The 11983-nt window shown below is 49.3% G+C and overlaps 1 protein-coding gene across 1 annotated transcript; it reads left to right on the top strand.

Moving 5' to 3' along the window:
- Window positions 1-298: 298 nt before the first annotated feature.
- Window positions 299-11351, top strand: HPSE (heparanase; the record flags this gene model as incomplete). The annotated part of the gene is made up of 11 exons (XM_035895561.1): window positions 299-455; window positions 1819-1944; window positions 2337-2510; window positions 2981-3152; window positions 3771-3818; window positions 5851-5944; window positions 6577-6683; window positions 7631-7745; window positions 9588-9706; window positions 9860-10006; window positions 10729-11351. Coding segments are annotated over 11 exons (1419 nt in total), but the record flags the coding sequence as incomplete, so codon positions are not given.
- Between the last annotated feature and the right edge of the window lie 632 nt (window positions 11352-11983).

The raw sequence follows: 11983 nt of genomic DNA, 5'->3' as shown, positions 1-11983 counted from the left end.
GACTGGTTTGTTAGTTTGGTAGAAACAAAATCAAAACATCTAGGGGGAGAAGGATGTTTAGGACAAAAAAACACCTGTTTTGAAGTATTGCCTTACTTTGCCCCCAGGATTTGACTCCCTGTCCGTGAGCATGTTTCCCGGAGCACGTCCTCCCCTCGCTGCCTCCCCGAAGCTCTCCTGGCCCACTCGGCCAGCAGTGTCTCTGTTGCACCACGTCCTTCCAAGCACTTGCCATGTTTAGCCTGTATATCAAAGCCATAGTCTGCACAAATATATTGTTTCTTCTGTTTCTTGACATCCCTTCCTCAGCAATCCAAAACTGCGTGCCCTGGCGACGGCCCTGTCCCCAGGATTCCTGAGGTTTGGTGGCACCAAGACAGATTTTCTCATCTTTGATCCCAACAAGGATTCAACTTTGGAGGAAAAAGCCCTCTGGGAACTTCAGGCCCAGCAAGGTAAAATGGGCATCACTGTGTTAGACTCAAAACCATCCTGGGTTTAGGAGGTGGCTTTGATGCAGGCTGGGGATGACACAAGGGCACGAGCAGCAGTGCTGGGGATCAGCATTGCTCTCCTCCATGGAGAGGAGGTCTGTGGACCTTCAGCACAGTCTGTGGGGGGAAATGTGCCAGCTGTGGGAAAGCGAGGAGGGGCGCAGGGGACCTCTTGTCCACCCCAGCACCTGCTGGGACTCTCCCTTTGCCACCCCGCAGCAGCCTTGGGAGCTCCCTCACCACCTGGGAGGCAGTCAAGGTCAGCTCAAAAGTCGTGGTTTCATTACGAAAATTAAGTAACAGATGGAAGAAATAATCTGGTGAGAACAGAGCATCCATTTTCTCTATCTTGGCCAAAGCCAGAGCTAGGCTGGGGGCGCAGCCTTGCCCTTCCCTTGCTGCAGTAGGGCAAGTGCAAACCCACCGGCCCACTGCCAACTGCTCGAGCTTGGTCCTGGTGCACGAGGTTTCCCACTGCATTAAAGTCCGTTTCCTCTTTAAACTTAGCAAAAGTGCATAAGCCCTTCTAGAGGTGTTTTAGATGAAAAAATTCCCATCTATTCCTGTGGTACGTAGCGCAACAGCGCAGTCGTACAGCGCAATCGCTGTACACCTGGTGATGCTCAGTTCTGAAGTCGAGCGGTACTTTTCCCCCCGTACCGCTTTGCTGAGGGGCTGCCTCCTTTCTGGGTAACTGTGACTCCAGCTTGTGCCTTCCTCTCTGGTTATGGCTTGTTCCTGGTTTGCCTGCTGAGAAAGAACATGAGCTTTGAAAAAAAAGCATCTTATGACTCCTGCCAGCATTGCCGCTGGGGCCGCGGGGGGCAGTCGGCGCTTTCCCCTGCACGAGATGGGCAGCGCAGGAAGCATTGCCCTGTATCTGCCCCCAGCAAGGCGGGCCACGGACCCTGCCCTGCCGCCGCACGCCGGGACGGCTTATCTGCTCCTCGGGCACTGCGGTCCGTGCTTTGTCAGCTTGCTGCAACCAGGGTTTCCGGATGCTGCTCCAGCGAGAATTGTTTATTGGAGTGTGACTGCCATGATACCAGCCTCCAGAAGCACAGCTCCGTCTTCCCCCACCCCCCCATCTCCTTCACTTTAAATTGGGAAATATACGTTACATATAAAATACATATTTATGCATCAAGCCAGCCCCCTTTTTCCTATGTGGTTAACATTGTGAAAGGGGTGCGTTCCACAGAAGCGCACGACTGGCGCTCAGCCCAGCACCAAGCATTTGTGCTTCCTCCTGAGGGATGCAGCCCTTTGCATACTGGACCCTGGCCGTGAAGATGAGGACTTAACTTCTTCTTCTGCCCTACAGGGTCTTGTGGCTCGAGCCCTGCCTTTGCTGCTGTTGAAAAGCTACTGTTGGCCCAGTGGCCCAGCCAGGAGAAGCTGATTCTTGCAGAGCATAACCGGAAAAAGTACAGAAACACCACCATTACAAGTAAGACTTCGATCTTGGATTTTTCTGCTAGGGTTTATAACCAGGGGGCTGCAAATCTCTGCCCCACGGTAAAAGGGTCATAGGCTGTTAGGAGCTGAAACCACTGAAAATGAAAATTTTTCAAAGTGGGTGAAATGTTTCTAAGAAATCTTTTTCTGCTGTCTGCCACCTTGTATTTAATCGTATTCAGTTGCTGCAGGAGTTGGGAGGATCTCAACACCTTGCAGGGTGGTGTGTAGTAAGGTCTGGGCTCTTCTGTCCGTCTGGGAGAGCTTGGCGCATCTGCAGCACCAGGCTAAATAAATACAGGCAGTAAAGATTGTTGCTTGGCCAGAGCTCAACTAGCACGGCGTAACCTTGAGATGAACATCCCCCCTTTCTCCTCCGCACAGGAAATACGCTGGATATTCTCTACAGCTTTGCAAACTGCTCGGGGTTTCACCTGATCTTCGGGCTCAACGCCTTGCTGCGGAAAGATGGCTTGCAGTGGGACAGCTCAAACGCCCAGGCGCTGCTGGACTACTGTGCCTCGCGGAGGTACAACATCTCCTGGGAGCTTGGAAACGGTGAGTGCAAAGCCTACTTGTGGGCCAGGCCAGCAGTCACCTGGAAAAGTACCCCCGCAGGGTATGGGCTGGTAATTTTGGATGTTTTGGATGACGGCCTATAAAGGCAAGGTGGTGTTTTATTGGGAAACATTAAGGTCTTAATTTGCAAGGAGGGATTTCACAGAAGGCCCAGTGAATGAGCAAATTGAGATGATTTTGCTGCTCCTACCAAGGCTCTGAGACGAGGTGAATGACACCTTGCAAGGTGCGGGATGTCACCTATGGGGACTGGCTGGGACAGTGCTGGAGAGCAGCATGTGGTGTCACCTGGGCTTTCAGTTTCATGCTCATCGCCTTCGGATATCTCACCCATACTGTGCCAGATCTCGTGAAGCCATAAGGGATTGGTGCTCCCCGCGTGGAATGAGCTGCCCTATTTTGTGCCCCAAAACTAGAGCAGGGTGCTGATGTGCGCATGTCTTCCCCAGAGCCCAATAGCTTCAGGAAGAAATCTGGTATCTACATTGACGGCTTCCAGCTGGGGCAGGATTTTATTCACCTACGCCAACTTCTGAGTAACTATACCCTCTACCGGCATGCGAAGCTCTATGGTCCCGACGTCGGGCAGCCCCGAAAGCACACGCAGAGGCTGCTGAGAAGGTAGGGGTGTGGGGCCCCGGGGGCACCCCCCCGGGTGGGCAGGTGTGGATAGCAGTGGCTTGTCTGCACCCAGGTGCAGGGGGCATGAGGAGGTATCTGGCCAGGGTTGTAAGGATTTTCTGCTCCAAATCAATAGTAAGGATGTACAAATGGATACATCCAATCTATTTGAGAACTAATTTTCTGCATTCTTCCTTAAATTAGAAACACAGAAGGTTTTTTTTCCTTGACTGGGGATGACTGAAAGCTTACCTGCATGCATGAGCTCAAGGCTTAAACACTCAGCCGGTTGAAACTAAGACGCTAGCAGTACTTCAGCGATCCGCACGCCTTCCAGTTGAGCGCTGGCTCTAGTGCTGTGTTAACACGGGCTTTTCACCCTAGAAATCTCTGTGTGTTACACAGGTGTTAATTCATCCTCCTAGCAACCTGCTGAGGCAGCCGGGCTGTCCAAAACCTGTTTAAAATCCATCGCAAGCGTGGCCCCAAAGCAGTTTGCCGTCGCTACCGCCAGCCGGGGAGGAGAGGGGAAGGCTGTGTGAGGCAGCTCGCTCGTGGGGGGGCCATGACCGGTACCCATTAACCCCCCGCTCTCCACTGCATCCCCTCTGCTTGCAGCTTCCTGAAATCGGGAGGGAAGGTGATCGACTCTGTCACGTGGCACCAGTAAGTACCGCTCGGATACCAGCGGCGCTCTGTTCGTCACCGCTTTTCTTTGCAAAACGTCAATTTGAACACCTCAGCAGGAGGGAGGGGGTGAAATACCCCTTTCAGCGGTTCCTCGGGTGTCTCTCTGCAAACTCCTCTGCTCAGAGTAAGAGATGAATCAAGGGGGCGCATTACAGAAATGCAGGTCCCCAAAGAGGCCACTTGGTGCAGAGGTCGTAAAGCAGTGGCGGGGGTTTCTAACAGAAGCACAGCAGCGGGGAGTGTGATGTGTGCAAGGCGGTCATTTTGCTTGGTAAATATGTGCACTGAGAAAAACAGAAGTGGTATGTGGAGAAAAAGCTGCCACAGCAGCTTTATTTCTCAGGAGATAGGGGGTAGGTCACGGCTCTCCCCCGCACGAGGAGAGTTTCTGCAGCGGCGGAGCATTTGCCACGTTTCAACAAGTACCAAAAGCCGGTGAGATCTGAGCAGCTGTCCCGGTTGTCTCAAAGCTCCAAGTTGCCAACGCTTGCAAATAAAACGCACTTTTCCATGGGAAGAAGGAGGTGTCATATCAAAGGCAAAGAAGATAGCTCATACTTACTCGGCAGAGACGCCTCTGCGGAATTTCTGCAGGAGTAGAAGGTTTTTAACGTAAGGTTTTAAAGAACCCAGGGGTGCCTGGGCTTTGAAACGCGGTCAGTACCCCCAGCATTGGTGCTCTCCTTGGCATTAGAAAGGCTGAATCTGCTTGAGTGAAAGCTTCACTCCCTAAAAACAAATTCAGGGAGTCACTGATGACCATGCTGGCAAATGCACTCAACTCCTTGTCAAAAATGCAGCAGAAGTCTTGTTAGCTGATGTGTTACATGCTGCCTTTTTTCTCTATTTATGTCTGTTTGATATAAACAAAAAGCCCTGCAGGTCTGTCTGGTCCTTACCCATGGCAAAGTGCTAGCAGCTTCTCCTGCTCCCGTAAGTTTGCTCTCCGAGTCAGTTTGGGCTGGGGGTAACTCGCCTTCAGATCCCACCTGCAGTGCAGACAGCACCAGCACAGTCCCAGCCCTTCACTCTTGTGCCGCGGCTTACAGATGCAATTTTGAAGTGCTCGGGTTGGCAGTGGGGTAAGTTGGCCCCAGGGCACCTGCTGTGAATTCCACGTTTGAAAGTGATTTCCAGATAAAGGTGGTTTTCTTTCCGGAGTCGAATACAGCACGGTGACATGCAGCAGTCAGGTAATAGTGGGAAAAGATGCATGTTCTTATGCTATATACGTATGTATACATATATGACTTATCTGTGTATTTTGAGCTGCTAGCAAGGCATAAAACATGTCCTCTGTCCTTCCTGGGCTGTTCTTGCCCTGTGACTGCCTTCGCTTTAAATGGGCATGTGCTATTTTCTTTACTAATTTAGGATTATTGGGTTTTAGCTTCCTCTTGTGGCTGGAAGACTTCAGCTACTGCTTCTGGTAGGACTGAGTGATAGCGTGATGAAATGCAAAAACCACAGGGATCCCAATTTCCCATTCTTTTTTTGGACAAACCAGACTTAAAAGCTCTTCTGCTCATGGTGGAGGGCAACTTTCATCCTGTAGGGATGCCTCCATCCTGTTCCCCTCCAGATGGCCAAAATACGCCGACGGAGGGGCAGAAGCTGGGGTCTGATATTTTTAATATATGACTTGATACAGTAAAGTAATTACATAGGAGTGTCAGGCTCCTCAGCAAGAGAAGATTTACAGAAGCTGGCACTTATTCAGTTATGTTTTCCATGTTCTAAATGAGTACGCGCGAAAACCCCCTACTACTTGATCAAAATTTCTGTGATATCCTGCCTCCATCGGGATACCTGATAGACCCTTAAATACAAACAACATACCTACATATTTGGAAAACAAACAAAAAAAAAAAAGAAAAAGAACCAGACAGAAAAATAGTGCTGTGGATAAATGTATCAAGCAACTGAGTACTTCTGGTGGTGTTTTGTACCAATGGTGGTATTTTTCCTTAATTTTGGCTGTGGGATTTTTTTTTTTTTCCATTTCCAGTTACTATGTGAACGGACGAAGTGCAACAAGGGAGGATTTCCTGAGCCCTGAAGTGCTGGATACCTTTCCCACAGCTGTACAAGAAGTCCTGGAGGTGCCTTGTCCTGTTCAATCATTCCCATGTTCAGTTTCCAGGGGGTTAGCAGAGAATGTGGAATAAAGTACAATTTCTCACTAGCAATAAACAGGGATCATCAAAACTTGGGTGCTGCTGTCACTGTAAATTAAAAAAAAAAATAAATCAACAATACTCATAATAAATGAGCTCTTATAGTTTGTCATGCAGCAAGCATGGTGCCAGATACATCATGAACCTACAGCGTTCTCATTTACTGATGTAGTCATTACTCAGGATGTAATTTATGGTCACACCTACCCACCCACCCACACCGGTTTCTTTGTATTTTTTGATCATGAGTACAGTATAACTTAGAGTATACCACTAGTCAGCACAAGAAGACTTACAGGACCTGGCTTTTAGTGATGTTTGCCTTGTTCTACATGCGTACATGTGATTTTTTGAAGGGGGGGGGGAATGTAAATCTGCCTCTAAGTCCTTTTGATCAAAATTTCTGTGACATCCCACCTAAGTTGGTGTTATCCCTTAAATGCAAACATCATACATAGGCATTTGGTAAAGCACAAAATGTTGATTGCCTGTTATTTCAGTAGCCAAAAAACGTAACTGTTGCTTCTTTCTCTTCTTCCCTACGCCACACTGGCCAGATTGTTGATGGGACCGTGCCCGACAAGAAGGTCTGGCTGGGAGAGACAAGCTCTGCCTATGGAGGGGGAGCTCCCAAGCTGTCCAACACTTATGTTGCTGGCTTCATGTGAGTGCTGTGTCACAGGTGTGGGGAAATTACACATTTTAGCAGCTGAAGGGGGTTGTGTGCATGCCCCACAGAAGGAATGTCTCCCTCGGGCTTCCCGGGGAGCACAGGCAATGGGTAGGTTTGGGATGGTAACCCTCCCACCACTCCCTGTGTGCTTCCCATGCCTGAGGTTGGATGTAGGGCCTGGTAATAGCAGATTCCTATGGGAAATGGGGGACAAGAAGCATGAGAAAGTTTTATTTCTGCCCTCAGATCTGCAATGCTAACTCCTTTCTTTTGTGAGGATTTAAGTCATTCAGGAGATGGGTCCTTTTCCAATGTCATCCTTTGGCTACCCTGAAATAACTAACCAAAGGGAAATTTAGTCATGAAAATAGTTTTCTCCAAGGACTTTAGTTGTAGCATTTTGTTGGAATAAAAGAATTCAGGCTTTTCTTAGCACTTTGATCAGTCTGTAGGTTCAGGGAGATAAAACTGCATGGGAATGTGTGGTTCACACTTTGAAAATTAACCAAAACCATGGCTGCAATGTATTTTTTCCCCTTCTGTAAGCCAGGATGATCTTTTCATCGGGGTCTGTGGGTCAACAAGTCAAAGCCTGGTAATGGCAGGCAACCTAGTCTTTGGTGTGATGATTTCTCTCAGCCTTCAGGCCCTTGGCCAATTCAGGAGCATCCACTGCCACCCCTGGTTTACACCACCTGCAAACAGGGGAGTGGAGCAATTGTTCCCACCAGCTTGGACCTCCAGAGGTAGTCTGAAATTATTTTTTAAGGTAATCAGTGCAAGACTTGAATTGAAGTTAGTTGTGTGATTTTAGGGAAGCCAGCATCATGCTCTAATTCCTGCTTTCCTACTTCCCGAGCTGGTTGGAGAGGGGCAACGGTGTACAGTTGAGGTCAGCAATTTCATCTGCATGTTGTTTGCCACATTTTTTTTGGCAGGTGGTTGGACAAACTCGGGCTTTCGGCCAGGAAGGGGATTGACGTGGTGATGAGACAGGTTTTCTTTGGGGCAGGGAGCTACCACCTGGTGGATGCCAACTTTGAGCCTTTGCCGGTATGTATGCAACCCTGCTAACACCCTCTGAATGCTGCAGGTAATTCTGCACAGGCAACGCTGGATGTGGAGATACAAGTCAGCTATTTTAACAATGCAAGATAGCAACAGGTTTTGTAGGATAGTTGCAGGCTTCATTATGGGTTCATGTATTTTATATATATATATATAAATACGAGATATTTACTGCAACTGCAGGGATGCAGCTAGTCTTCAGCACAGCAGAGACTGATTTCTTGGGACATGATGCTCTGATTTGTATGCAGACAGTTCTAGAGTTCACAAGGCTTTTCTGGGTGGACTGTTTTGGTTTGAGTACTCCTCAGCTGCGTAATGAGTAGCTTTTAAACGGAAGTGATACTTTATAATAAATTATATCCTGAGTGAAAACCAAACCCATGTGAAGTCAAGACTCAACCTTTTCTTAGGTCATGAGCATATTTAGCCCTTAGTAGTGGTTGAAGGATAATTAAATGAAAACATGCATTTAGTATCATTGGATTCATTAGGAAATTCTGCTGACACATCATTATTTGAACGATGCGTTGTTCTTGCATGTACAGCATGTTTCTTTGTGCTAGTAGCACTCACCTTGGGGTGAGAGGACAGCATCCTTCTTTTTAGCTTTCCTCTCATTTTTCTGCTTCCAAGTTGTGTTTTTCACAGGCTCGTAGAGACCCTCTGAGAAGAAACCCAGCATACTGGGGTTTTTCTGTCCTGCCTGTTCAGCTGGTCCCTGTGCCAGGGGCTGCATTGTCAGGCTTGTTGCTTTGGGCTTTTTATTCCCTCTTCTAAAATAGAATTAATTTGGACTGAAAGGATCTGCCTTTTTCCTCACCTACAGGCAGTACAGATGCTAATCAAGCTAATGATGCTTTAGAGGCAGGGAAATCCAAACCCGGGTCCATCGGTTTTACTTAGCGTGGAAATGAAGAAGCAGAGCAGTGTCAGCAGGCTGCACCTCCTTGCAGAGGGGCTGAGCATGCAGGCTGATAGGAAAAGTCACTTCCCCGGGCTCGTGGTGAGTCAGGAGAGAAACACGACAGTTTTCCTTCTAGGAAAACCTCAAAGCCAGCCAGCCAGATGAGCTGGGAGAAGCCCTCTGAAACCCGCCAGCTGGAGCACATCCTCCCCATGGGGCTGCGCTCAAAGAGGCGGTGCTGCAAAATGCAGCCTGCCTGTGGCCTCCTAGTCCCCAGACACATCTGCACAGACCATGTGCTCCCTTTGGTATGGTCACAGACTTCACAGAAGAAAAGTAGTGGTCAAGATGCAAGAAAAAGCACACCTGGAAAAAATGAGTCTGCACTGGGCATCACCCTGCTCTCGGGCATTGTCCTGGGGTGTCAGAGGATTTACTCTTGACTGGCATTCAGAAATTAATCCTGAGACCTGTTCAAAAGCACGATGTTAGTGAAAGGCATAAAAATTGTCAGGGACTTCTTTCCCGGCCTTGCGCCCGTGGATTGTGCACTAGCTTTCCTGCAGGAAGGGCAGCTCATCCCCTGGGGGTTCAGCCCCAGCTCTGTACCCTGCAGAAGGGTGTTTACAAAATTCAAACAATCTCTCCCTCACAGAAAGAGCTCCCAGATTTGCACGAAATGGGGAAGAGGACTCTAAGCCACCCTGTAAACACAGCTGCTCTGCAGCTTGGAGGCAGGGTTTTCTCTTTAGCTATGCTGTTTGTGGGAGTTTAAATAGACATGGTGAAAAACTTGGTAAAGCAAAAAATTACGGTGAAAAAAAACCCTGAAATTACCAGCAAAATGAACGTTACGTTAAGCATGGTGTGGAATACCTGGCATGTACCCAAGTGCTTACGTGTGGTTTTGTGCCCCCCAGGACTACTGGCTCTCGCTGCTCTACAAGAAGCTGATGGGTACCAAGGTGCTGCAGGTCGGCCTGGAGGGAGCCGACGAGAAGAAGCTCCGCGTCTACCTCCACTGCACAAGCACCCTCCAGTAAGCCTCCAGAAAGGGCAAGATATCCCAGAAACTGAGCCCACAGCCACCCCCAGGCCAACAAAAGCCATTTGGGACAGCGCGAGGACACACGTTATTTCTATGAACCTCTTTCTCTCCTGATCCCCACCACCATCTTCTCTTGCCTTGCAGCCCAAAGTACAGAGAAGGGGACGTGACGCTGTTTGCCTTAAACCTCTACAATGTTACCCAACATTTGCAGCTACCGAATTACTTATCGAGCAAGCATGTGGATCAGTACCTCTTACTGCCTCATGGCAAAGAGAATTTACTTTCCAGGTAAGCGTGCAGTTCCTCCTGTCTCCATAGAAAGGACTGTGAGTAGAGTTAGATGGCCTCTAAAACCTCACCTTGTTCGATCTGCAAGGCGGGGCGGGTAGGTTACCATTCAGTCATCTGGGTGTTTTTTTTTCAGTAAGGTCTGACTTCTGTTAAATCAGGTCTCCTAAAATCAGGCTGCTGAAAACTTGCTAAGGTACGAGCACACTTGTCTGATGTTAACCGGGAGGCTTTTTCCTAGCAGGCTTCAGGGCGCTGGACCAGCTGCTAAAGTCCTTTTCTTTTTGCACAAGCATGGGTATGTTGCTTTCCCAAGTGCTGGCTCCTGACTTACAGCAATGTGCCCAGGCTTTGTATGGTTTCTTTTGTTGTTACCACTAATGCATTGGCACAGGTGGGATCTGCTCTGTGGGTATAGAAGACATCTTAATATTTGTATGAGAGAAATTAATTACAATTTGTACTTTTCGAAGCCTGTTCTGCTGTTAACCTCACTAGAAGAGTAAGAAACGTGTACTTTTAAACTTGCTTGTGCTACGACTCTAAAGGAGCCCTTGCAGAGGGAGCGCAGCAGATGCTCTGTGTCTGTATGCACATACAGCCGCAAGGGAAGTTTAGTTTGGCTTTGGGCTGGGTTTGTGTTTACACTTGGGCCCAGAGCTGTTTGTGCTCGATGGCAAACAGAGCACATCTGCCCAAACAGTCTCTCTGTCCCTCTGCAGGTCTATTGAGCTGAATGGCCGTGTGCTACGGATGGTGGATGACAAAATGCTGCCAGATCTTATCGAAAAACCCCTTGGTCCCGGCAGCATACTTGGCCTTCCAGCCTTCTCTTACGGCTTTTATGTTATCAAAAACGCCAAAGCTATTGCTTGCATTTGAACAGTTAAAGCACATGTGCAGAATAAGTGTAAAGCACTTGGCTAGTAGAGAGGGAAGTTTAATCCTAGAAATGCACGTTTCTACCATGAGGTTTAATTCTGGCAAGGGATGCAAATGTGGCGGCACTGGTATGATCTGTGGAAGACATGAGGTCCCACCTGGGTAATTGGTACATGAAACATGCTCGCTAAGCTCCCAGGAGAGTTATCCAGGTAGAGCAAGCCCAGGCAGGGGCTGGTTTTGCTCTCGGTCCAGGCTGGGTCGCTGCGCTCGAGCACAAGGCCCTTCTCCATGCTACAGGCAGGGCTGCATCGGCTTCTCACGCTGCGCTTGGGGCTCTGCCAGGCGGGAACTGAAACCTCCCCTCTCACTCTCGCTTTTGCACACACAGCTCTTAAAGCAGTTCCTGCAAAAGCTTACCTCCAGAAAGGACGGGCAGGCGTTTTATTTTAGCTGTACAGCTCTGATTTTGCCTGCACCGTGTGTGGAAGCCCGAGGAGAGGTTGCGGTTGCTGAGGGCATCTTGAGATTTAAAGTGGGGAAAGACAAAGCAAACCAAGGTTGGGGTGCCTGCAGGGGAAAACACCATGCCGAGAAACCAGGTCCTTCATGGGATTTGGGCAGCACCGCTCGTTTTTCCCAAGCTAGGAGAGTTCAGTCACAAGATGGAGCTGTGGCCATGTGCTTTCCAAAGGCCAGTTTTTGACAGATGAAAGGCAGGCTGTTTTGGGGGGGGGTCTCCCTCTGCCCTCACACGCTTCATCCCTGGGAGGAAAGGCGAGGAGCCCACCAGCGCCCCAGCAAACCCTCCGTGGCCAATGGGCGGCACGGGGAGGGCTCAGGGCTCCTCAACCTTCCCCACCCCGGAGGCGGTTCGGCTGGGAAGGGCTCCCCTGAGCCTGTCTGCAGGCGAGGCTCTGCTTTACGCTCCCGCACTCGCTCAGGTCTCTTCTGTTCTCGAGGAAACGGGAGAGTAAAGCGACTGAGCAAACTTTGACCATCAGAGGGACTTCAGTGGCCTTAGAGCACCCTGGGGACAAACCTGCCTGGCCAGGCTGACATCCCTCCCGCTGGGGAAACAGCCTCTTTGGCCAG

This window comes from Egretta garzetta, unplaced genomic scaffold (genome assembly GCF_000687185.1).
Source record: "Egretta garzetta isolate BGI_Z169 unplaced genomic scaffold, ASM68718v1 scaffold615, whole genome shotgun sequence".
In the NCBI taxonomy this organism is placed as follows: domain Eukaryota; kingdom Metazoa; phylum Chordata; class Aves; order Pelecaniformes; family Ardeidae; genus Egretta; species Egretta garzetta.
Note: the sequence above shows the minus strand (reverse complement) of the source record. Positions and strands in the feature narration are given on the sequence as shown.